The sequence below is a fragment of the Harpia harpyja genome, chromosome 6, assembly GCF_026419915.1.
Source record: "Harpia harpyja isolate bHarHar1 chromosome 6, bHarHar1 primary haplotype, whole genome shotgun sequence".
In the NCBI taxonomy this organism is placed as follows: Eukaryota; Metazoa; Chordata; class Aves; order Accipitriformes; family Accipitridae; genus Harpia; species Harpia harpyja.
In genome coordinates, this window is record NC_068945.1 from 17,242,328 (window position 1) to 17,269,606 (window position 27,279).

General features: G+C 40.7%; 1 protein-coding gene across 13 annotated transcripts in view; it reads right to left on the reverse strand.

Annotated features, from left to right (window-relative positions):
• Positions 1-27,279, reverse strand: part of WNK1 (WNK lysine deficient protein kinase 1) — a 108,067-nt gene continuing 80,788 nt past the window's right edge. For 7 of the 13 annotated variants that reach the window (XM_052789077.1, XM_052789088.1, XM_052789085.1 and 4 more), the window contains 15 exons: positions 26,911-27,084; positions 26,077-26,128; positions 25,773-25,913; positions 23,991-25,417; positions 21,169-21,252; positions 16,583-16,669; positions 15,811-15,880; positions 14,224-14,303; positions 13,015-13,673; positions 11,868-12,070; positions 10,432-10,626; positions 9,063-9,155; positions 6,700-6,741; positions 3,372-3,559; positions 1-3,068 (listed from right to left, as the gene is read on the reverse strand). In XM_052789077.1, coding sequence (XP_052645037.1) covers positions 2,754-3,068; positions 3,372-3,559; positions 6,700-6,741; positions 9,063-9,155; positions 10,432-10,626; positions 11,868-12,070; positions 13,015-13,673; positions 14,224-14,303; positions 15,811-15,880; positions 16,583-16,669; positions 21,169-21,252; positions 23,991-25,417; positions 25,773-25,913; positions 26,077-26,128; positions 26,911-27,084 — 3,810 coding nt within the window. In that variant the 3' untranslated portion in view covers positions 1-2,753. The remainder of the gene's footprint in view (positions 3,069-3,371; positions 3,560-6,699; positions 6,742-9,062; positions 9,156-10,431; positions 10,627-11,867; positions 12,071-13,014; positions 13,674-14,223; positions 14,304-15,810; positions 15,881-16,582; positions 16,670-21,168; positions 21,253-23,990; positions 25,418-25,772; positions 25,914-26,076; positions 26,129-26,910; positions 27,085-27,279) is intronic. The other 6 variants (XM_052789078.1, XM_052789079.1, XM_052789083.1 and 3 more) reach the window with 6 other exon arrangements.

The window sequence follows — 27,279 nt, forward strand, 5'->3', positions numbered from 1 at the left end:
TCAACAAAAGCAGGTTTGGTTTATTTGAATGACTTCATTAAATATTCTACAAAGGTAACAAATTGCAGCACAAAGCGCAATCGTACAAGAAGCGCAGTGCCTGGGTTTAGTGCAAAACATACAACTAACTACGGCCAGGGAAGCCCAAAGTTTCAATTCATTTTATTTTTTTTATTTTTATTTTTTACAGTGTACATTGTTAAATAATGTAAAGAAAACGGTTGTAATTCAGAAACAGATTTTATGTGGAAAAAGATACTCAAAGTGTAATATTAAACAAAATAATTTAACAGTTCAGTAGCATTAGTTTATTCCTCTAGACTTCAGTTATTCATCCACAGGAGGCAGGGGGGGAGGGGGGGGCGGAAATCAATGGTAAATAAAACCAGTTCTTACATAACATTTAAGTGAAGAAACGACCTCAAACGTATTAGATCAAAATCAAATAACCACATGCTGCATCCAGCCGATTGGTTCCCCTGCCATGAATACTCCCCTTGTTTCATGACTGCCTCGGGTTTGTCACTGCTGTTTCCAGAGCACACCTCCCCCCTCGCACTGGGCATGTTCAGGAAACTTCTCTGCGTCCATTCAGAGGGAAGAGCAGAGGTTCCCGGTTTCACTTCAGCCGCCGGGACCCCTGCTTTCTCCCCCCTCTTCCACCACACGCACACCATGAGCCTCCTCCCTCATTCTGTAGCTCTAGTCTGCACTTCAGTTACAACGAATAAACCCCCAAATCTCAGGGACTCGAGCCCAGCCACCTCGCCACTAGCTTTCGCCCTCAGGCGTTCATCTCCAGCCCGTACCTGCCCTTGCTGCCAAAACTGCTGTAAAAAAAATGACAGGAAAGGAACGGATCTTGCGCATTTCTTTGTAAAAATAAAAGAGTGAGAACATCCGCAGACAGAAAAACTCATTAAGACTCCCTGGGGGAACAGCGCTCCTAGAAAACAATTCAGGCAAGTAACATCTCCGTGATGCGCCAGCCTCCAGGACACCCGTCAGCTACTCCCAAGTACCAGGAAGCAGTGCCCTCATCCTTCACAGCTTTTTGCAGCACTACATGAATACTGGCTGGTATTATTTTTACTTTGAGGAGGAAACCAGTATTTTCTAAATATGAGAAGGGAGAATGACCAAAGCAGAAGGTACAGTACAGTTACTAAGAGGTGACAAATAGTTACAGTCCTGGTACCAGCTTGAAATTTGTTAGAGCGAACAAAATCGTAAATCCTCCAAGTAAGACAGAGGAAACTTATTGATGCCGGCTGTTTCAAGTACATCCATTGCCGGCAATGGACGTTGCACCAGGACAGTCTATTCCTGGCTTAAATGGATTTTACCAAAAAAAAAGGTAAGAAAAGCAATCCCAGCAGACAAGCCCATGCCAACGAGCAATGGCACCTCTCCCTCAAGTCACATCCTGACCAAACATCTTTACCACTTTGCAGGTGGAGTCAAACTGCATCTTAAGTTGGGCCTTTCCCAAAGATACACGTTCTCCCCATCCTCTCTCCATTTCTGATCCAGACCTCCCACCTCCGTAGACAATATTGGTTAGTCTTGTTTTAGCTTCACCCACAACCCTCCGTCCCACCCCCACCTGGCCCCTGTCACACCAGCAACTTCAGATCTGCCCGCCTGGACAAGTTTCCCCAACACACAGAATGCTGTTCCAACCCGCTGCCTCAATGACTTCCCCCTCCATACACCTACTCTAAACAGTAAAGATATCACTAAATAAACTCCAATGTCCCAGTCACTAGGTACAAATAATCCATCCTTCTCTGAACTTGCCCTCTGTCCACCTGGGGGTCTGCTGGGAAGACGATGCTAACTGCAGAAGCAATAGAAGTCCAAGGCACTAAAATATCCAGCAAGCATACTGGGAGAACAGACAAGTATTCAAGTACATTAATTTATACAATTTTACATTCACATTTATTTATCTAATACAATGAAAATACAAAGGAAAAAGTTAAAGTGTCTCCAATAAGTATAAGGATATAGCTAGCTTTTTTTCCCATTTTTTTCTTTTTAACTTTTTTAACCCTCTATATTCCACTCATTTTTAAACTACTGTTGTCCAACAACATTTATATATCACAGTGTTTCCACATCAAAACTGATGGTAAGTACATGTCCGCAGGGAACTTTTAAAAATTTTTAAACAATTTAAATTGCTCTAATGCTGCAGTCAAAGCTGTTAATATCTTACTTAAAGCAGTAATGACCTATCAAGCACGGGCTGCACTGCAAGTCCATTCGTGTGCCCCATCATTTTGGAGCCAGATACAATTGACTGGGGAGAGGGAGAGGAGGGGGATTTGGACAGCTTTTCTCCTGGTCTTGTTTCTTCAGGGAGAGATGAGAAGCGTGCTAAAGCCTCATGCTAGGATTCAGCTCTCCCACCTCAACACGTGTGGATTCAGCCTCAAACTAGAAATTTTACAGCAAGACTGCATTATCTGACCCTATGACTTCTCTTCACAGCTCTTGTTCCATGCAAGAGCAGAACCCCTTGGTCAAAAGCACTGTCCCATCATAAGGATGCTGATCATCCTCCTCCCCCTTGAAAGTGTGCGGGGAAACTCCCTTTACAGAGAGTTGACAGCAATGGTTGGAAAAGAGAAATTCATTCCCAGTCTGGCAAGCTACCAGTTCATTGCAGCACTAGTAGTTGATACAGGGCCCCATCTCCCTCCCCATGTCCTGTCCCAAGGTCTAGCCAGCATGGTCTCTGAGCACAGCTAAGTGGTCCGCAGGTTGGAGCCTGGAGGGTTGCTGATCGATTTTTGCAAATTGCTGATGTTGAAGCTTTGCAAAGATGCGGCACCTACGGGCTGGAACTGGCCGAGCGGTGGCTGTGCTGGACCACCCGTCCCACTCCACGGAGCAGCAAAAGACGCTGCTGGATAACCGTACTGCTGCGGAGGGCACATAGCCTTTGTGAAGGGACCTAAAGAGGTAGCTGATGCTGCAGAGATGGGCGTAGCACCCAGGGAAGATGTCATAGAGATACAGAGCTGACCTGGTGCCGAGAATTTTCTTGCCATTCCAGGGCCCTGAAAGAAAACCCAACCCCCAAGAACAGTTACACAACTGTGCTTAAAAACCACAGGCTCACCCCTTGGTCCACAAGCCGTTCCCAACAGATGCTTAGAAGAACATGTCACGGCCCTCCTCTTTAGTTATCCCCTTCCCTTCCATAGCAGGCAATACAATCCTGCACATAAAAGATATAGCTAACAGTTTTCTGGAGCAGTTGTCCAAGCTATGTGGCAACTGTACTCTGTGTTTGACACCCTGATGAGATAGCAACGACACTGACAGTTTCTTACCATAAATGTTCACGGATTACATCTCACCTCATAGTTGCTATGCCCTTTGCCAACTTTCTTGCCAGACAGGTTCATGGCATCTCGGGCCCAGTTATCTACCAGCTTGTGCAGGTCATCTGTGAAAGTCCCTTTCCGGCTTGAGGCAATAGCAGTAGGCTGAGACTGGGGTGCTTGGCTGTTCACTGTAGCCCCAACTGTGTTAGTGCTGCTGGTCCCTAGAAATACAAAAAACAGGAATCAAAACTTAGGTTAAAGATCATCTTTCTCTAGTAAATTTAATAATTGTGGTAACGGTACATCAATAGAGCGCCAGTTTAAATGCCATGCAGATTAATTTTAAGTTTCAATTCCAGGACACACTGAAGTGGGAACTACAAGGAATCCTACAGGCATTTTCTCAGATTAAGAGTATTTCATAGATATGTTTACTTTTCAAGAAGTGCTGCAAGCAGTCATCTTAAGAGGGGAATGGTAGCAGCCTACAGGTCTTTGTAGAGGAAAAAGGAGATTAGATTTCAGCACTGAATGACAAGTACAGTCACGTCATTCTCATCCTATGCCTTTTAATTAGCAGCAACCACTATTGGCACAGGTCAATTCCACCTTGGAGGACAACGCTGGATGCTGAATAAGGAGCAGTACAATCAGCATCGCCAGCTGCTCTGTAGCAAATTATCTCCACTTTGTAAAATGAAGAGAAAAATTCACCCAGATTACACAAAAAAGCCACAGTGAGAAACAGCAACTGTTGTTTCCAATAGCTGCCATACTTATGGTCTTGAGGGTAACCAGATGGGACTGTCTTCATCCACCAAACAGCCAGGATCAGCAGGGGAAGTCTGCACTGCATTAAATTTTGCTTTTTGCCTCTGAAAGCATTTTTTTGCCATTATGTTCAGATTTCCTATGTCAGAAGAACAAGCATTTCAGATGCAGACAACTAATACAGCTTAAAGAAGGCAGAAATGAGAGTAGTTCCTCAGATGTGCTTTGACAAGTTTTTCTATTCACTGGGTTGATTGCAAGAACACAAAAACCCCTTCACATAAATACCAGGTTTCGGTTCTGCTAGAAAGCTTGCTGAACATTATTGTGTAGAAAAAAATAAGTCTAGCTTTGTTTTGGATAGCCTCACTATCCCACTCACACTTATAAACAAGCAACTGCACTTGAATTTAGGTTTCTCAAAGGCAGACCTCAGAACAGGAATCCAAGAAAGTGTATATTATCAAGTAGCCTAAATTCCCAGCAGTATTGCAAAGTATCCTCATTTACAGTTGTGGAAGTGACAGTTAACCACTAGGGCAGACTTTTTCTGAAGGACACAGTAAAGGCAGAATGAATCCAGGTTTTTCAAATCCATTTAGTACAAAACCAAACAACAAAATCAGTATCTGGCCACTGCAGTGCTAAACCCAGCACTCCTTGCAAGCACACATCCTTACCTACTTGGTTCTCAAAGTCCCTCAAACATTTCTACTTGCTCACTCTGAAAACTGCAACTGGGAAATCCAACAAAACCAGAGTCTACGGCAGACATTTCTGAAGAAAAACTGATTAAAGTGAGCATGAAAAGTTCCAGTAATGAAAATCATCTCTCTATTGCAAAGGCCAAATGACTGAGTCGCTGTCTCTTGCCTGACAGCTACTTCATCTGTTCCACTTTCCCTGGCTATCGGCCACATTCCTTGCAACCACCGCATCAAAGAACTGGCTCCAACCCCTGCAGGAATGTTTCATATTGAGGAGTGAATTAGGAAGGTGACATACTTACTATGCAGGACAAATAAGCAAAGTGTTACTGCCTCTAGTAGTGCTGAGGAGGAAAGGATATGTATCCCTCCCACCAGCTCAAGCATGGAAGTGGCTCCCAGTCTGGGTGGCCACAGGTGGGGCAGAAGTTGTTACAGGCAGGCAGATGCATGCAACAGTACACACGAAAAGGAAAGAATAAGGTTCCCTGACCAGGGAGTGCAGCTGCAGCACAGATGAAGAGTAATAGGAACACACTGTAAGGTGGCAAGGAAAATCTACAGTGAAAATAACAAGAACCTTAAGCATACATCATGTGGAAAGGGCTCAGAATACAATTATTTAATAAGAGCAATGATGTGAAAGGTGAAATTAAACACAAATGAGGCAAAAGCAAGAAAGAGGTACTGGGGCGGAGCTGCCAAAACCAGTAATAATCACATTCCACCATGAGGGTTCATGCAGGGATTGACACACTTGCTCTCATCTTCTTCGTGATGGCCAGTATCTGCTTTTGATATTTTACATTTACACTTTAATCAGTAAGCACACTGGATCATGGACCTGTGCTGGAGAGCTTCCTCAGGCCATGAAAAGGGGAGAATTAATCAAGGTATATACTAGAGTGCATCCAGCTGAAGATGTGAAAGATCATTTAGGAAAGTTTAAGTGTTTTGAAAAGGACTGGATTGGTTCAGGGTGGGAAAGATGGGAGGTTGAGAGAGCTTTGTCTCCAAAAGTGATTTTTTTAGGGAGCTCCTATCTCAGGTCACATACAGACCAGCCTACACCATTATAGGTGAGCTACACAATTGCTAAAGCTCCCACATGATGTCAATTCAAAAAATTACTTCTCAGGAATTTCACATTTTAGCTCTGATGTAGTCACCGCCTACAGAAACTGCCATCCAGAAGAGTCTGAAAAGGAAGTGCTTCAACTTGTAGCATCCAATGGAAACAACCCCCCACATTCCTGCTCGGTCACAGCAGCCATCCCCAGTTCTGCTCTGACATGAAGGATCTGAAGTGAAACAGGCTTCTCTCTCTCCAGCCCACTACCTATAATGCCTTCATTCTGCCCTTTTATATTTCCCCCCATAAACTAGCAGTCAAAAGACACCTTTAAAACAGTCTTAAATGCCATGAGCACACACAGGCTTTTCTAAACATCTCTTGTTTTGGGAGACACACTGGAGATATCTGATGGCTTACTCTTACTCTTTTAAAATGTTGAAGGAGTGTCTGCAATTGGATCCATCACTGACGTGGCAAGCCCCATCAGATCTGTAAACAAACCAGCTGCTCAAAGGTACCACTCTAGCACATTACAGTGAGCAACTGACCCTGATGCTCAATTCGCTCTCGTTAGCGACGAGCAGAGTTCCACAGTGAAGGTGAGGTTCTGCCTGCCTCCACTTGTCTGCAAGAGTAATAGCCAGACGATTCAATATACTAACAACAGAGTACACATTAGAGGGCATAACACAGACAGACAGATGCTGTGCTGGAGACAGAGTCAGGGAGGTAAGGCTTCAGTGACCAGAAAAAGCTGATGAATAGCTTTACAATCAGGAATCGGAGATAACAGAAATAAGATAATTACTACAGAGCTGGTTGCAAGGACAGACTTTTTTCACCATCTTCCCTGAAGCACAAAGAGAGAGTAATTTGTTAAAGATAAGAGAAACAGTGAGAAATGTTTAGTATCAGCAAACAGTACAAAAAGCTTGGTGAGAAACAGAGGACATGGCACAGCAGGGCTCTTGCAGTCACTACTGGGACATTCTAGGAAAAACCCAAAGACTGGTCTGACAATTTAATCAGTTGTACTTTCAGAAGTGGAAGAGGTCCAGCCTCCTACATTTATTCTTCAGAATTCCCAAACCATAGTGAAGAATGTCAGGAGACATTACCATCATAACTGGCTGTTATCACAAAAGGAAAAACAAGTACATCTTCCATTTTTGTCAGGACGTAGGAAGCATTTTACAACTATCAAAGTTCGACTGGTTTACAACATAAGAAAGATTTATTTGATAGGTCAAGTGCTTTTTAGTTTGTCGCCCTATTTTCTCAGATCTGTGGAATAGTTCAGACATTCCCTGCTAAGCTGTACCACTCTGTTTCTCCAGCTGCATAGTTAAAAGCATCAATCACTGCACTGTTTCCTCAACACCGCTGATTCTAACCCAGCATCTTCTCCAGTTGTCACTCTCCACCACAGTCTGCAATAGCGTTTCAAGGACAAGACTCCAGGAAGCAAGCAACCTGCAATAAGCCAAGTGCCAGGCCAAGCTGTGCCATGCCAAGTATTACCTGCTTTTACAGGACAGCTACAACACACTTTTTAAAAGGAATCTGTTTCCCTTAGCACCAGTCCCATAAGCAAGAGATATACATGCCAAAGTACTCTTATAGACAGATGATGGTCAATTTGCAGCAAGCCAAGGCCTTGTAAGTAAATGATACTCTCATATACTCAGTTCATTGTCAATTCTAGAAACAGAATGGCTGTTCTTTATATTCCCTAGCCCAAAACAGGACAGGCCAGACTAAAGATGATTTTTTAAAGTTAGCTTTGGAAGGAATTTAACTTCTTCCAAGAAAGGAGCCATAAATCTTGAGATTGCAGATGTCAGTTAGTACACAGCTGCACATTAATATACCTAGGAAAAACATGTAAAGCTGCTCAATTTGAAAAATTAAATACCGTTATACCCCCAAATCCAATGAAGTGGGATAGAGGTATCATTGCAAAACTGAACAGCCAGGAAAAAATTTCCCCTTGCTCTGACTCACTCCCTTTCTCAAAGGATGGAGCTGGTTGCATTGCAGCTGTCTCTGCAGAAGGCCAGGCCCAGTTCCTGCACACAACTCTCTGGCTCTGCTATGCTACTGCCAACTGTAGCAAGACAGATGCTACAGATACATGGTACTGTCATGCAGTGCAGCGACTGAAGGTCTCTTTACAGCACTTCAAGCATTCTCATATCAAGTCATTCCAGAGGGTGGGAAACAAATGTCGGACATTTAAACAGCCCAGCCTGCAGAAGCAGCGTGGGAGATGTTGCAGCACTCCCAATAAAAAGCATCACATTAGCAGCCTCGGCTCAAGCGTATCATTACTTCAATCACATCAGAAGTTTGAGGCTCTCTTGTAAGTCTGGCCTAACGCAAGTACAAACGAAAGGATTTTGAAAAGAGCTGCAAGGTAACTCATGAAGGTTGACAGGATGTCTGAAGATGTCTATTTACCCACCTTTACTGCTATTTGTTGCACATTTAGTGGATCTCCAATTCACAATAAAAACTTCTAAACCTGGGCCCATTAGTAGGTAAGGATCTTTTGAGTTTGCATGAAAATATTCTCTAACTATTTTTAAAACCCTCAACACTTCAATTTTTAGCTATCCATCTGCTAATGAACATAAGAAGTCATTATTAACTGTCTACAGGTGGCATCAATACTCTGCACTGTAATCAGCACTACTGCTGAGAACATGCAAAAACACATCCCCATCAGTTACAGTAGTGTCCAACATAGGAATAATTTAGAAAACAAGTCTTCTGCACTGTTCCACTATAAAGACTACCTCCCCTCCAAGTCTGATGTCAGCTAACATGCTGAAGCATAATTACTAAGGCAGGCCAAAAGAAAAAGCCCATGCACCCACAACTTGCTAACTCTCCCCAGTTTCTGTCATTTCACTGAACTGTCCTGAAAGTTTCCACCAAAAGCTTAGAGAAAATGAGTGCTTGTTATTATGAGTTTAACCACAGAGAATACCTAACACGAGAACCCAAACTTCTAAAGGTGTGCTAAGAGCAGCTCAGCTGAGCCATGGGATGGGAGGGAATACAAGGTGGCAGATGAGAATGGGCTGCATGAAACAGATCCAAGCAGCAGAATAAAACCAAAAAGACAAAACAAAAAACAGACAAGGAAGGAGTAAAGGTGTTACACACAAAGAGCCAAGCAGGGCGTACTCAGAAATCGGGTCCTCCTGCCACCAGGCTTGAACGTCACTCTCTCAGATGCACAGTTAAACTTCGCACAGCCTGTGAGAAAACAAAAACGGGAATAACAGAGAAAGGAGAGAAGAGACAGAACACCACTACAAGATGTTAGCAACTTGAGGTTGGAAGGGTGAAATGCATTAACATGGCACACAAGAATAAGCCTCAAAGTGTGGACCAAAGAGTATGTAGACAATATACAGAGTGAAAAAACTCCCTCCAACACCTCCAGACATTAGGCCAAGTTTGCAGTGTTACTCTCCTGTACATAACCCGACAATAAGGTTGCAATCTACAGGAAAGCCAAATCCTAGCAAAAGTATCCAATTATAAAATGGTACTGCACAACTCTAGATACAGGGAGATGATTCAAGTAGCTTCAAAACACTTGAAACAGTTCATTAAAAAAACCCCTACAGAAAATTCTTCCAAAAAGTCTGTTTCCATTTTCTGTCTGCACTTCTCCAATTTCAGCAAAAACATGCATTAGAATTGATGTATTCAATCAGTCTATGGCAAAGCTTTTCAAAAAGATGTTCAAGGGGAAAAAAAACTGGAACAGATAAGTTCAGAGAAGTAAAGGAATAAAGCTATCATCCCCTTAATGACTGGCAAGCAAAAAAGCCCTCACTCTCAAATAAATCAGAGCTGTGTCTGAGAAATTATTTGATAACATACTAACTAATAACAAGCAATCCACAACTTGAGTGTCTTGAGTAAATGAACAATTCATTGTTCCTACCATTCCACCCTGCTACCATAACTCTTCCTCCCAGGATAATTCTTTAACTCACAATTGCGGAACATGAGCCTTTTTTACCTTTTATCATTAAAAATTCCATTGACAGAAACAGCCAAAGCAGTTTGGAAGTCTAAAAGAACTCAAGTCTTCAGAAATTTCCTACCATTTCAATTATCTGTTAACATCAAAGCTGCTCTGCCCCTTCCTTAGTGTCACTTCGCATTTCCAACCCCCCATTCTCATCTGTCTCCTCAGCCTTTCGGCCAATACCTTTCCCCCAGGTCAGCAGAACATTGCTTGCCACCACCATACTGCACACTTTTATATTCTCCTTGGTGCTTTCATTACAGCAGACAGGGCCATGCGCTATATATTCATTACTTCAACAACCTCACACTTCACCTGTGTGAGAAGGTAGATATCTAGTTGCAAAAAACGCCCTTATCAGCCTCCACGCATAGGTTGGAGACTACCAATCTACTTTATGCTATGTATTAAAAATCAAGTGTCATCCAGTCGATCGTTCACCAGTAACAAAGGTGCAAGACTCGACACCAATTCCATTTCAAGTCTTACCTTGGCCTGGTGCCGAAAGGCTTGGTGCCGAAAGGGCACCATCACTGGTAAAGGCAGAGTAGAGATTTTCGCTAGAAGGTGAAGGTTTGAGGGGCTGTAACAAATGGTTCTGCCCAGTCTCTGGCACACTACCAGGAGGATGAAGAGTTTGCTGTGGGGGCAAGACTGATGGTGCACTTTGAGCTGACAGATTGCCTAGAGGAAGAAGGAAGGCAAAAAGTCGTTCAACATTTCAGTTACCCCACATCATTTTCGAAGCTTCTGTAATTGTTCCCAAGGGACAGGATTAAAAACAGAGTAAAATTTGACTGGAACATTTACTAGGGAGTGAAGTCACTCAAATGATCAGCTGAGCTATTATGCTAGTGATACAGGAAGAAGTGCTGGCGGGGCGGGGGGGGGTGCAGATATCTTCTGGTCAAGCATGACAACCCAGGCAAGAGAGGGGGAGGCAGAGGGAGGGAACTATTCCAGTTTCTGAGAAAGCAGTAAGACTAGAAAAATTCTTATTTACTTAAGTTTGAAGGCAACTCTGTGCTAGCTCACTGTCACATGCTCACACATAGCTCCCCTATCATATAACAAAACAGAAGTGAGCAGCCAGGGTGACTGGATACAGAAACTGCAGCATGACGGGGAATTACCAAAGTGAATGTGCCGGAAGCAGTAACAAATATTTCTGCTCGCAGTGCTGGCCCTCCAGTATGGTTTACTCAGTGCTACAGGATTCGAGAGACATCTACAATTAGCCAGCAAGCATCTGACATCTATGTCATTCAAACAGTAAACAGAACTATTTTTGAGTCCTGTTTATTCTAAGAATGGTTTTAGTAAGAAAGGAAGCCTTGACAATTGAAACTGTTTCTCAATTTGTAAGTACAAAAAAATTTCAACTCCATTAAAAAAAAAAAATCACTACTTTAACATCCATCAACTGTGACTGAGTTTCTGAAGTGTAAGGACACTAGTAATACCATGCTTAATTGCTACTAAAATAGAGGAAAAAAAAATCTCTGAAGATGACTATAGAGACCAGCCCCATTCTGCAAAATCAGTTTCAGGAGGCAACAAGAGCAGTTTATCTTAAAAATAAATAAATGAATAAATAAAATAAAAGTTTTCCCCCATACTGTAAATTTACACTTTTCCTCCTAGTCAGAGTCCTATGAGTAATCTCTAAAAAATACAAATCACAACTTTAGAACTGCTCTTACAGAACAATGTAACCGTATCTTTCAGTAGATTGCAGAAGTCACAAGCAAGACTACCAAATAGCAAAAGCAATTTCAAAAATGATCTAGTAATCCAGGCTGTGGAGGAACTGGGACACACATACCCCCCTCCAAAAGACAGGACAGAGGAACAGACATAGATCTAAGAATCAGAGATAGTACCTTGTCTGTTTTATCTACTCAGAAAACTGAATAAAGTCTTACCTGATAGTTGAGGGCTTTTGTTTCCCTGGGAGCTGCTACGACTGGACTTGCTGCCTTTTCCTTTAGTAGGTCGTCTCCTCCTTCCTGAAAGGGGTGCAGCTGGGGGAATAATTACTGCAGGTGGGGCCTTTCCCAATTTCATGTACAGTGACTCAATCTCCTGCTTCTGGCGACTCTGCAGCTCCTGGATCTCTTTAAGGTGCCTAACAAGTTACCAAAGAGTATGACTTACAAAAATTATATGTATATACATGCATGCATACAATCCCTCCCCTCCAGTCAAGCTTGACCAGCTTCTTCGGTCAAACTCTAACATTTAAGAAAGGTGGAAATAAATCTTTTCCACAAATAACCACTGAACGCAGATGGCAGAACACTTGCCATTTTCCACTGTGCTCTAACCCTGGCTAGAATTCCAACACAAAGGCCCCAATGTTGTAATCATAAAACCAGGATAAATGGAAGTACAAACAGGAACATACACCTACTGCAGAAGATCAAATCATTCAGCATTAAAATGCTACAGGAATAGCTAGATTACTCATTTTCTGAGACATATGGCCTTGGAGACTTCTACATTTGTATTACCTTAGGTGGTTTTTTTTCAGAGCAGTTGCATACAAAAGATTTAAAATTGCCAGCTGCCCTAAAAAAAGTTCAACTTCCAGTATAAATAAATTAGTAGGTCACATTGCTTGACTTCTAAATTTTTTTCTAAGCCAACAAGGATTCTTCAGGAAAAGGAGAACTATTAGAAATGCAGAGCTGTGTGTCATTTTCAAATGAGACACCACTTTTCCCACTAACTACTGAATTTCAGTGATACGCAAAAACTTCTACATATCTGGAGTCTTATCCACAGTGCAGCAATCAATCTACATATAAACACATACAATGAGGTTACAGGTTAGAAAATTCAGTACAGCAAACATGTATATACCTTTTTTGTTATAACTGTATACTACTTTCCCACTAAAGAATCTTACTTCCCACATAAACACTGACAAAGTGTGCTGATACTTCGCAAAGGTTGAGGCTCTTAAAGAAGTTCACTTTTGTTCTTTGTGAAAAGTAAAGTATAGATGAAATTCATATTAATCCTATTACATATATTTTATACATGACCACGCAAGGAAAAAAGCCTTACTTCTCTCGTAACCGACGGAGTTCCAATTTCAAGTCTTCATCTTCAATATCTGACTCATTGTCACTGCTCATGTAGGAAGAGTTGAACGAGTTGCTAAGGCTCTGAACAGGGAGGCTGATCTTTGACCCCAGGGGCTGGAGGGAGTCTGGGCTCCCCGAGCCGTCATCCAAATCCTTAGCCAACCCGCTTAAGAAAGCAGCCTCTGGTTCAGAGGACGGACCGTTCATGTGTGGGGACTGCCTTGACTCCAACTCTTTCTTCGGAGCTGCAGCTGAAGAAGCAACTTGTTCCAAGCCCACAGAGAGAGGAAGAGTCATTGGCTCCTTCTCTGCACAGCTGACCTCATCCTGAGTCTTTAACACCGAAAAGCGCCCCACTTGATCCGTTGTTGTTGTTACCTGAAAGCGCCCAACCTTAGTAGGCTGACCAACATCTACTGGTAATTGCAGCACAGGAACTGTCTGAGGAATGCCATCTACCACATCCAAGGAAGAGTCAGCGACAGCCTCGCTTTTCCGACTGCCAGCCTGCTTTACCAGTGTACTCTCTGGGCTACTGCCAGAAAGAGACGAAGAATCAGTGGAGGTGGTTTCAAATTGCACCGGCTTAGTTTCAGGTTTGTCACCCTCTGTTAGCACATCATCCACTGCCACGGATACCTAGAATAGAAATGCAATCATGCAGACTTTCTTAGTTCTTCCTTAACATGATGCTTTTATTTACCTGAACAGTAAGATGCATGTGAGAGAGGGAAAATAACTTGTTTCCTTGGTATGCCACAAAGCAAGCTACTGCATCCCTCCAAGTAAGACACTGCCACACAAAATAGTACTTCTAAGCAATCTGGAGGATTAACTCCAAGAAACATAGCAAATTCAGAGGGGACTTCCTTCACAAACAGGACATAATACAGCGAACATCCCAGCATTGTTAGCTAAAAAGCAGCTAACACTAAAGACCAAGGCCAACAGTTACACAGCTAAGGCCTGACATGATGAAATGCTGTATTCACAACTCAAGACCTACATAATCTAGTGCAATCTCTGCCCTGAATGAAAACACCATCTGCACAAAGCACTGCATTCACAAGCTCAACATGGACATTTTCTCCAGACAGAAAAGCCCACCATGAGGCACACTGAGCAGGCACTACACAGGAACTGCTCCAAGGTCCTGTACCAACAACCAAATCAGTTTAACATCTCCTACCTGAAATCGTCCCATTTTAAGAACACCTGCTCCTGCTGTGGTAGCTGTAGCACTGCTCTCTCCACCACAGGATGCTGAAGCTAAGGAAAAGGAGAATGGTATTAAGAAGAAAATGAGCAATATATTATTTGAACTCCAACCATTTCTTTTTATCTACTTCAAACTCAACTGTCAGTTAACTCCTAACAGGCCTTTAGATTCATGGAGCCTGACCTCTTTTTTTCAATTTTACCATATAGAACATCAAACTGCAAGTATTTTTCTATAAAGTTTCCCTGCACAGTATACTTGCCAAAAGTGCACTTTTAGATAGCAGTAAAAAAAGCACACTGATTCAAACAAGGATGTGAAATAGCCAAAGAATAAAAAACAGAACTGGAATTTATGTAAGAAAAAGTTTATTTTAATTCAATACCCACAATGGCTACCTAACTTTCACAAATGCTGGGGACAATTTATTAATATAAAAATGGTAAGCTGAAGAAATGCTATAAACCACATTTACTCAAAGCAGTCTATCTAAAGCTTTCAGAGCTGGATTCCGAGGTGTCAGCTCCTAATTTTGTTGATGTATGCACTGGCAGTATAAGGTTACAAAGCTGAGAAATAACATTCTGGTTTTAAATCAGTTCTATTGGACAGCTTGCTGTGCTTATTAAGCAACTTCCCAGTTTGTTTACTTTGACCTTCAAAACTTCAGCAGGCAAAACCCAACTCATTTTCTAGCAGACAAATGATTTCTACAGTATAGTTCACTACCAACATACCAAAATGGGAATATTTTATTTTCCTACTGGTTTTATTAGCTTTTGAAGGTTTGTCATTGAACTTCAGAGGCACATACAAGTTAAATAATGTTTACTAGATAGCTCAGAAATAATTTTAGTACCACATTAACAGTTTTTTTAAAAAAGAAGATTTTTAAAATTAAAACAATTAGGAGAATACTGACAGGAAACTCTCGACTATTTTGCAAGCTGTTGGGTCCCCCCCCACCCCCCCCAACAATTAAACTCGTTTAGATTTGAAAGTCATTGATCATTCAGACTTCAATTGTTGATCATCCAGTCAACCTTCAGTTGTTCTAAAGCAGCCAGAACGCAGTCTGGTTTTCCTACTACCTTTCTTGAATTTTTGGTAGTTTAATCTTCATTTCTCTATTTAAATAGAAAGGAAACACTCTTAGGTTAGGGACAGGTATCCTACACATTGAACACAACACGATGATGCAAGATAAGAAGTCTTACTGTTGTTGCCGAGAACATAACACGTGACAGAAAACAGTTCCTTCAAATCCTGAAGCTGTACCTTAGCAGCATACTGGAGATTCTTTGCAAGTCTTAATTTAGCATTTTGGACAGCTTTAAATCCTAAATGAGTTACTATAATATGCATATACATCATTCCCCTCTTGTGGACTACAGTGGAAATTTTCAGTCTAGTTACTAAAAACTAATACGATCCTTAAGAAATTGTCATTGTATGACTTACTAAAAAAGGCTCTATCCTTCCAAGTTACTAGTCTGTTCAATTTTGGATTATATCTCCATACTGAGAAACCATCTAAAATAATCAAGGCTGTCTTACCATCCTTCAGAGACTGCGTTGCTGTGGACACCAGCCCGGTAACCATTGTAGATGCTACTGAGGGCACAGACTACAGGTTCAAGGGGGAAAACAAAATAAAATTAAATTAAAAGAATCGGCAATTTCATTGAATGTCAACAAATCCACCATACTGCATATCACACAACCTTTTATGTCCACTAGGGTCAAAGTATGACCCACAACAAGACAAATGCAGAGTTTTTAACCTCCAAAGCAAGTAGTATCAGCAAGACATTTTGCATGCCTTACAACCATGAGGCTGTCAGCAGAACACCCCTTTCTGCTCTGCCAAAGTAATGCATAAGTAGCCACTTGGAGATCACAATGTCAATTATTATCTTCATTCTGTAACAAAGTTTATTATTATAGTCTTCTAAAATTTCAGGTCCCTACTTTAAACATCCCTCCCAAATTAAGAGTGACATATCACGTACTGCTTGTTTAGTGCTCTTCCCCCTTATTCCATAGCCACTTTTCCTTCTGGTTTGGTGACATTAATGACATCACCAGAAAAGCTGGATTAAGAACTAATACCAAAACCAGCCTCAGGAAATATGTAATCTATTGCAACATACAGATTTTTCCTGTTTTGGTTGACTCAGTCCCACGAACTGGAAGATGACTCTTCATTTTTATTTTTAAAAGTCTAAAGACTGGTGTAGTGATATTAAAAGCAGTGACCTAAGAGCATGACCTTGAGAAAACACTGCAGTTTTTCAAGACTACTAAACTGCCAACATTGCAAACGTACACAGGCAGGAGCAGATGTCACTGGAACAGTCTCTGGACTAAGGGTTCTTCTCAGCTTAGCATCCAGATCTTCCAGTGGCTGTTGGGACTGAGAAAGGAAAGAGTAAACAGCTGTCCCAGCTCAGGAGAAATACATCACATTTGAGAAACAGCCATATTTAATACTAAAATTTAAAGCAGTCAGTACAGCTTTGACATTTCTACCATGTTCCCTTCCTACATGTTTACATTTAACATGTATAGCACAGTAAGACTGGAAGCAATTTAAGCAACATATTTGGTAAAAAACAGAAAAGAAGCATTAACTGGAACTTCTGGTTTTCCTAAAGTTAGCATGAAATTTGCATTCCTGCTTTTAAGAACTGAGTAAATATGCTGCAAGCCTCCAAGTTCTACATTTTTTGGTTGGATAATGGAGATAATTTGTATTATGGAATATCTAAAATCTTGAAGAAAGTCAGTCAAATAGAAGAAAAAAAAAAATCAAAAAGATGCCATAATTTCAAAAGCAAGCATGGATAAAGCAAGAGTGAGGATAACACAAATTTAAATTAAAAACCAAAACAAAAAAAAAAAACCACCCCAACCAAACACTTACAAGTTCCCTCAAAGAAGCTATCTGGATGGATTTACTTGAAGAGGAGGAAGGGAGAAGAGCAGAATCTCTCTTATTACTTAGATTTCAGCTGGCAGGCATTCAAGATATTTTTCAAACTTGGCCAATTGAATTGGTGAGGGGAAGAGAAGAAGAATACCTAAAAATATCTTAAAGATAAGAAAGGTTTGAATTCACTCAAAATTAATAATTAGGGCCATAACCATAAGATACATAAGGAAGAAGAAAGTGTTGGCAGATATCACTAAGTTACAATTCTGATCCTATGGAGTAGAAATTTCCATCCAAACTTCAGCATCACTAATCTTTCCATGTCTTTCATATTAAAAAGCTAGATCTGTTTTTAGAACTGAAGCTGAGGTCACAGCAACATGCAAATATTACCTTCCACTTTAAAGAAACTGAAAGTTAGAGGTACACAATAGCATAAAGATGCTTTCAAACAGGTTGCCAGGATGACAGTCTTCCTGAATCGTGGATTTCAAAACACAACCAAAAAAATCTAAGAACAATAAACCCTGTATCAATTCCATCAAAAAAAAAAAAAAAAGGCACAAGAAGATGCAGACTTCTGACTCCATTCAGAAATCCAAATACTTCGCAGACAAGTGAGCTAATTTAATTCCATAATACTGTAAAATAAAGAGAACACTTCACCTGAAATACTATATAATTCTCATCACTTATGCTCACAAGAAGATATTTGCTTCAAGTAGTCAAAGAGCTGAGACATCAGAATGATCAGGAAATAAAGATTTCCTTATGGAACACAGGTACCAAAATGAAGCTTGAAAAATTAATCTAAATACACTTTAAAAAGCAGTTAGGGAATAAACAGAACAGGTATTTAAGACTAAGGAACAAACTGTCCAAAACTGGTCTTGAGATGACATGTACTTTGTCTGCAAATTAGGAGTCTGGTACTAAGGAAAGGAAGAAAAAAAAAAAAAAAAAAAAAGTTGTGTAATGAGCTACTGACAGAAGCAGTAAGGAAGGAAAGCCTATCTACTTAAAGACAAGCCAGTAATTTTCCAGATAGTATTATGTGATAGCAGCAAATGCTCTTAACAGTCAATTAGATTTGATCCAGTTGGTCTCCTCCAATTTTGTCTCACTCCTAGACAGGCTTTAGAGTTCAAATGAGAAGTAAAATTAGGTAAGCTGTTTGCAAAGGAGAAGCAGCAAGGGACCTATAGTTGTGCCTCTTCCATACGACAAATCCTGCCAGAAATACCTATGACAAACAGGAAGAAGCCTTTTGCAGTGGTACAGTGGCTTGAGTCACGTAAGTGGCTACAAGGGCTTTGAGTTTGGGGGAAAATATTACTAATATACCCAGTTCCAAGCAATGACCATAGAAAGGACTATGAATTTAGCGTGACTGATTTTAGCCAGCTGCCTCTAGATCCATTTGCTACCCTTGCTCATGGTAAGAACACAGATAGGAATTGTCACCAAATTGTTGTCTCTTCTTCAGCAAAACCATGCTTCAGAAAGAACTGGCTGAAAGACATAAACCAGCTTCTGCCTCCAGAAGTTGGAGGAAAAAAACGTGTTGCTTGCTAACACTATCATCTTATAGCTCTACATAAGTCATTCAGCTTCTTATTCAGTTTGGAGGCAGAAGATACGCATTTCCTGATTACACACAGGGCAGGAATATGGTCCTCATTCAGCCTGCTAGAAAGAAACTGCATAAAACCAAATACAGCAGCACTCCTTTCATGACAGGTTTCAAGAGCCATACATTCGCTTTCATAGTTTTCTTACATAGAAAGCACAAGTTTCTGCCTTTTCACACTGAATAATACTTTCCAAGTAGTGGACTGATTCTCATTGCTTACAAAACATTTAAACATGCTTTAATTAAAAAGAAGAGACAACCAAGAAGTAGTCCTGGACACAGAGGCCATCTGCAAGGACTCCTTGATTAAGGTCACTGATTTGCATTTGCTCCATCAGATGAAGACCAAGAAGGTGGTAGAGTAGCAATAGGCAGGATGAGACCTCAACTTTCAGCACATTGTAACTTAGGTCTGCTAGACTGCTTCCATCCTAACCTCCAGGACACACCCTATGTAAATCTTAGACCGCCTAAGAGAGATTCCTAAGAGAGCACAAAATAATGACAGTTACTGGGAGAATAAGAGAAACTGCTGAATAAAGACAGAGCTTCTGCATAGAGAGCACTGGAGGAAAAAAGCTGGAAAGTTAAAAAGGGACTATTAATGTCATAACCAACATAAAACTACATGAAAGCAGCTAACATGACCTGCTGCTCAACTCTCCTCATGTCTTCAGAACCAGGCAATACCATAGTTCTCACATGTGAAAGAAAGAAATGGAAATACTATTTCAATAGTATCTTTGAAGATTAGTACCCTAATACATGTAATTCAGTTTTTACAGTTTTAGCTGTAGAACATGAGCCATGACAGCTCATTAACCAAAGTTGCCTTAGCACAGTTTAAATTTGCAATTTTCTAACACTATTCTTTTGTATGAGTCAGCTTAAATCCTTTCAGATAGAAGTTTTCTCATCAAGCTATTGTAAATCCCAAAAAAGGAACATCTTGCAAAGAACTAAAATGACTTCTAAAGTTTATTTTAAATTCCCTTCCACAGGTAAAACTTGAATTCAAGACTGCCATTGCAAGAGATGAGAGGGAGAATGTTACCAGAGTGTTATGGAGAAGACTTGATCAAGGTTAGCTCAATCTGCATTAAAAAGAAATCAGGCCATAACGCTAATAAGTATTGTACAAGTTTTCACACTGCAGCTATTTTATTGGAATTACTTTAAAATTATAGTTAAGACTTAAGTGAATAATTCCTTTCTATAAAAAGACAGACTCCAATTCAAGTGAAGCTTTTGGACACATATTCTAACACTATTCACTATAGACTTAAGCCACAGGTAGAAGAGGTTAATACTGTAGGAAGCACATGTACACTGGAAACACCAGATTTGAGACAAAAGTACTCTGAGCCTTAAGCAGGCACCACTACGTACTCACTTGAATCATAACTTCTTTACAGGTTTGAATATAAAATTGGGGTAATTCTGTGCCAAGTGTACTTTAATACAATTCTATAGAAAGTCATCTTTGTGTTTATTCACAAACTTCTTTCAAAAGCAGCACAACTCTATCTCATGGTCTCATGGGTTTTGTTCAGTTATTTTTTCAGCTTTTCTTTGCATACTGAAGTGTAGTGTTCCCATGTTACATCTCATTACACAGCATGTAGAAGATCCCTGAAACAGTTTTGTCTTAATACAGTTCTTTCAATTAAGGGGCAGGGGGGTCGTGTCTATTTTTTAGACAGATGTGAAGACCGATTTATTCTTCATGGTCTTGAGCTGATCACCTGTCCAATTTACATACAAAATATCCAAGCGAACTATTGCATACAAGGACAGAATCTGAGCAAGGGAAGCCACTGTTACATTTCAACTCATGTTTATGATAAGCAGCTTCAAATACCTTTAGCAAATCTGAAAGCCTAGTGAAATCAGAGTGTAGTAAAAGCCGCAAAAAAAACAGAACAGAAATTCACAAAGCCAGCAATTTTGCATTTTCATTAACACTTAATTGCAGTATATATTGCTTCCCTAAAGAGCTATTATTTTGCTACTATACCCTTTTCAAGAAGAAAACAGTTTCAAGTTTTATGCACATTCACCTGTGTTATGTTTTTAAAAACCCTCTAAAGTTCAGGTTAACACACTAAAAAACCCAAAGCCTGATTAATCGTTCCGGTACTTCAGACACCGAGTACTGCATCCTGAAGGGCAAGCTACATATCCAGTGCTGAAGTGACTCTGGCTATTGCTACAGTTACACAAAAGGGGTTACTCAGTCAAAAGAAAAGAAAAACAAAGGCATTAATAACATGCAATGGAGAGTTTAATCGAAACATGCTCTTTGAAAGGAAAAGCAGCAGATAAAATCTGTCAAGTTGTGTAGCACCTGAGTTAGTGAAGGTCCTGGAAAAGGTGGCAGCGGCTCACTGGATGGAGTGCCAGCCGGAAGTTCAGAACCTACTGGTAGCACCTATGGATAATGAAGAGGAAACGCGAGTCCATCAGACACGGAACAACAGAAGGATCAGATACCAAGCTACAGTCAGTCATGTCATACAACAGAAGCCTCAGCATTTTTTTCTGTAGAGACTTCCTTCTTGGAGAGTTAGCATAGAGTCTTCAGGGATTTTTGCAACAAAGCTGGGGGAAGTTGTTTGTTTGCTTTTGTTTTATTTTTTAATCCAGATTATCTTTAAGCAGCCACAATTTCCAGTTTAAACAAGCTGCTGCATCCAGAAGCAAAGTATCCTGAGGTTATTATTTTCAAGTCTGCAAGAAATGCTACGATAATTATTTCAAAAAGCAATTAAGTTTCCAAGAAGGGTCCAAGAATGCACTCAATGTCCTTACAACAGATCTATGTTAACTGCCCATTAGCAACAGCAAGCTTCATGCTTCTGACAAACTGTTCCAAGCAACATGACTTGAGAACAGGAACTGTCATGCCTGAGGATGTCTGCACTTGTTGAGAAGCAGATTTCTAGACCTCTCACACCAATCTCTTGATCCATCACTTTTTTTGATCCTGAAGGGTGTTGATGACCCACAGAAGATGACTAGGCCATGCAACTGGGTAGGGGGAAGTCACCCAGGTTATGTGGAAGAGGTTAGAGAGACTGGAAAGGTTAGAAGGAAGCATCAAAGCCTCCCTGCCAGGTCAGACAGCACATTCCAGTTAGTTATTTCCATTGTTAGGGAAATGGGAAGTTCTAGGAATTAAGTGATCCATTACACAATTTGCAATTCTTATTCTCAACTGTAATCTTGAGGCTTGACCGTGACTTTGAAGTTTGAGAAACACATGATAGCCTTATGAGTTATAGCATTGGTCAGCTGGCTTCCCTTGTACAACAGTGAGCACTGCTGGATATGGGTAATTGGCCCAAAGTCTACTCCAGTCCTCAACAAGCAGAACCAGTTCTAGCTTGCAGTCATGTTACCACAGCTTAACTAATGGTTCAAATTGCAGTAATAACTGCCCAGTGAAGATACACTCCATAGTTATCTATTCTTCCAAAAAAGTTTCAGCAGGAAATACACCAAGTTGCATTACCTCAGCTTTTTTGTGCACTAGGAACATACACGTGGACATTACCTGTTCTGAGGCGTGATGAATTTTTAAGCTCTGGTAAGTTAATCATTTAGTTTATAAATAACAGGCAATACATACTTTAAATAAATTCATAAGACAAGTCAAAACACATTTAACTGTCTAGGTTAACAGGTTGGCCATAAACAAAACAAAATACAGAGTTTAGTAAACCCCAGAAAACTGAAGCAATAAGCTCCTTAAAGCCCAAAACCAACACAGAAAGTGAAACTAAAATGAAGCTTTGAAAAAAACCAAACTAATTGATAAGTGAAAACTTCAGAGGAGGTAGTTTTTCCACAACTGACAATCAAAAACCCCAAACATTTATTACATTTAAACCTAAGCCTTTGTAATTACAAGTTTGCAATTAGCAGGTTTCTAACTGCTCCAACTGCTCCTGAATCAATACCAGTTTTTATAATTTTCTAATCTTTCTCTTCTAATTCTCAACTTCATTCCAATATAAATGAATGCCTTTGTGTCTAGATTTCCTTCCCAACTTCCTTTGCACATATTCCCACTCCTCCATAGCGGAAATTTTCTTTGTTTGACTACAAAGAGTACAAGGGAAAGACTACTAATGAATGGAGATGCTAGGCGCATTAGCTCAATTCGAGTGGCCTGAAACTGGTTAATAGCAAGGCTGGCTAAAGAAGACCAACACAAAGCGTTGGTGAGTGGAAAAGAATGTTACAGAAACAAAAAGAAGTGAGTATTAAGGTTTTTGGTTTGTTAAACACTTTAAAGTTTCTTCAACCTATTTCCATTTAACTTTGAAAAAGAAAGGGCTACCAATAGTTTAAAATATTGAAATGCACTGTCTCCCAAGATGGGGAGCCATCTGAAAGAAAATAGGTGGTCTAATTTCACATATTGATACATCTGGTTAGTGAGCAGGTAACAACATCCACAACACATCTCAAGTGGTTACTAGAAGTCGTGACTATTATGAAAGAGTGTTTGTTTCAAGAGTATGATTCAGTAAACAAAAAAGTTTGGTTTCGGATATCGAGATATCTTTTAAACTTCTCAAAATTCTGCTTTCACAAATCTAACATTTGGAAGGAAAAGAGCATCCAGGCACCACATAAGCAGCAGAGGACTTTTAAAAAACAAACAAACAAAAAACCAAAAAAAACCTTTCAGTCAGGATCACCCTTGCCTTCGAGGAACTGGCTAATGATAAGAAGAAAAGCTAAGCTATCCTGACTACTTTGTGAAACATACAACCACCCTTTCTCATTGTAGTGATCATGTACAAGATAAAAAGCTTTTTAAAGCAAGCCTTCCAAATTCTATTTGAAAAAACAACAACAACAAAACCCACAAAAAACCAAACCACAGTTGCTTCATGCTGTAGTTTAGGAGTAGGAAAAATTAACAACACTAGAGAGCTCTCTCAGAGGCACAATATAGAACTGGACTTCTTTTTCCCAATACGAACAAAATAAAACACCTCTTGGGACAGAAAAACAATCAGAGTATAAAACTTTCAGTATTATATTAAATGAAGACACCTCTGCCTGAATAAATATTTTGCTTTATAAAAGGGATTCTGCTCAAGAAGGCTGTTTCCTACAATATTTCAATATTCACACAAATGTTACATTTCTTACCGGTACCCTGCTAAGAGGGGGCTTTGAAGGAGAGGTCCCTGGTTTCACTACTGCTGTTGCAATGCTGCTCGATGCCGAAATATAGCTGACTGGGGTGATCACTTGCCCAGGAGTGGCAACTGGCGTCAGTACTGGCAAGCCGGTTGATCCAAGAGGCAAACTGCTTGGAGGTATACAAGTGCTGATGGATGTCAGGGGTTTCGTTGGTGCAACAACAGTGGTTGGTATCCCAGGAATAACTGTAGTTTCCATTACCAATGATGTCTCCAGAGATACTGATGGATGCACTGTTCCCACGTTACCATGTTCACTGAAGAGAGACCGTAGCTTTTCTTCCAGGGTCTTTATATCATCAATACCAGGAGCTTTAGACTGAGCATCAGCATCAGCTTCCAGACAGTGAATATGAGGCTGATTGGGTAACGGAGCTGGTTGAGGCTGGCTGTGTATCAAAGTTTGCTGTACTGCAGGCAAGTTAGTGACTGGTTGTGGTAAGACACCAGGTAAGGGAACCTGGGGCAACATGGGTGTTGCACCTGGAATCTGGGGTAGGACAGGTGTTGATGTAATTCCTGATGGGACAAGTAAGGGATGTATCACTGGCTGAGTGACTGAACCACATACACTTGTTGCTACTGAGGATGATAAAGGTGCAGAGATTGGAAGAGATAAGCCAGCTGCATTGCAGAGCTGTGATTTATCCATAGACTGCCCACTCTCAGGTAGTGACTGTGGAGCGCTTACAACTGTTGTTTCTGCCAGACTGGAGACAGAGCCACTGCTACTAAGCTGAGGAAGCTGCAAAGCCACATTCTGAGCCAGAGACAGAGCAACAGATGTCTGTGGTGCTGCCATACTACTTACAATCTGAGGAGTAGACTGAGATGTCACAGCTGGTGCAACGACACCAAGACCAGTGACACCAGGAACCTGGGTAGATGGCAGTGCCAAAGACGATGGTGTGCTGATACTGGGGGCAATGTCTCCAGTTACCGGCTGAGCAGGCTGGGATGTGGTAGGTAAGGAGAAAGAAGCAGAGGCGCTCACACTGGAAGCGACACCTGTCGATTGCTGTCCAGATTGTGAGGCTGGAGGTGGAGAAACAGAGCTTGGCACACTTGCACTTGGTGCAACTCCAACACTTGCACTTTCTGCAGGCAAAGTAACAGATCCTGGAAGAGAAACACCTGTGCTGGAGGGAACAGATATTGAAGAAGCAGCCACAGACACAGGAGGTGCACCGCTGCCCGCCATGGTAGAAAGTGCAGGTGGAAATGGGGGTATTGTTTGGTTGAACACTGGAGGAGCTGTACTAGGTCCTTCTGTCATTTGAGCATGCCCCATCTCAGAGAAAGCTTGCTGCAAGCTCAGTGATGATGCTGAGTGGGAGAGATTCATTCCAGGACCATGCAGCGGAGATGCAGCAACTAGAAGAACAGAAAAATGTGAGTCCACCTGGAAAAGTTCATCACAGTATTATTGTCTATTGCTAGACTAAGACCACATTTACCTCTCAGCATAATAAAAAAAAAAATTACAAATCCAGGCTTACATTAAAATACAGAATTAAGGTTTCAGAGTCTTGCAGACAGCCCATCAGCATTTTTTTCCCCGTGAATCCTGCATAGTATCACCCAAATTATAATCACTTCTTACCAGCACAGACAGTTCCTTACTTCCCCAAGTACTTTAAGAGGTCTTTAGGAACAGTTTAGTTAACTAACTTTGGAGTTTTGATGAACATGCTTTAGCCATCAGATTTTAAAAGTTTAGATAACTTACCCATATCCGGAGTTTCTTTTCCTCCAGGAACAGCAGATGTGAAAAAGCCCTGTTCTTTTAACCGACTCTCAGGGACAGGGCTAACAATAAACCGTCTTCCTGCAGAATGGACAACCTGGGTAAAGGAGCTAGGAGGAACCCCTAAACAGAAAGAAGTTAGATGTTTAGTGATACATAGTTGTAACTAAATACATAACCTGCAATATGGAATGTGCACTCCATCATACAAAATAAAAACTTGGCTGCACCCATCCGCTGAAACAGAAAAAGGTAACTGCCGAAAAAAAAATCACAAAAGACTTACCTGTTCTTTGTGGCATGGAAGATGTAGGATCTGGCTGTTTGAACTCTAATTTCTGTAAAGTAAGATAAAATTTAAAGTTCTATTCTGAAACAGAAACCCACAATATAGTTCTTAAAATGCTAGCTTACTGAAATGTGGGCATTTAAGGTAAGCAGTACCTTGGACCCAAGCACCATTATCAAACTAGTGGAATTCTGCCCACATAAATGTCAGCTACAGGGCTTTTACAGCTCCTCAGCTTAGTGACTGTCAATATAACAAATGGATCTAAATGCTCTTTTGTTAATAGGAAGTCCAACTGATTTCCTTAAACATTCCACAGATAAATAGATGTTTCAAACTAGTTCTGGGTGGAAATAAGGCAGAGATTCAGGAAATGTCATGTTTTTATTTCCAGCAACCAGTTTCAAAACCTGTGGTTCCTAACTGAGCCATCCAATATCTTAGTAGCTCACTGGGTAGAGGGCCTGAGTCCAGGCTCTCTGTGTTTAGTGAGAGCACGGGGCTGGCAGTTTTAGTGTCCTACCTCACAATAACCTCAAATCCAAGAAGCCTCAGCATTTAAGATTGTCTGTTTAGTGGACTGTTAGGAGATTCAGCAGCTTCAGAAGTGTTAGAACATGTCAAAAAGCAAGAGGTCTACGTTTTTTAGCTTTCTAAATGAATTTTAGGCTCTCACTGATACAAAGCTTTCTCTGTTTGTCTTCTCATTTAATTATTAAGCTTGGTATTTCTCATGAAAGGAAGTTTCTATTTCTAGCTGGCTCTACTCATAAAACCATACCACCCAAAACGGAAAATACAAATAGCTAAGGCAATCTGTCCTTTACATACCTGCGATCCTGGAAAGAAGCCATCATCTTTTGTCCGCATACTCTCCAAACCCTGATCACCTTCTGGCTCCACACTTACATCCTCACTTAGCATTTCATCTGCTTTCTCAATAATCTCTCGTACCTGTTCTACGAATGAGTCTCTCTCAGTTGCTAAAATAAACTCATTCTGCACCTGTAAAGAGAACAAAGCAACAATAATTTTCCACAAATTATTTCAAAACAATGTACTGAATAACCATAATTTACTCTTGGTGTTACTGTTCCTATGCACAAGATAAAGATGGCAATACCTCAGAGAAAAAGAATTGTTTCTAAAAATTATCCCCAGCGCAGAAGCATTTGCCCTGGTTTATTCTTTGCTGTGTAA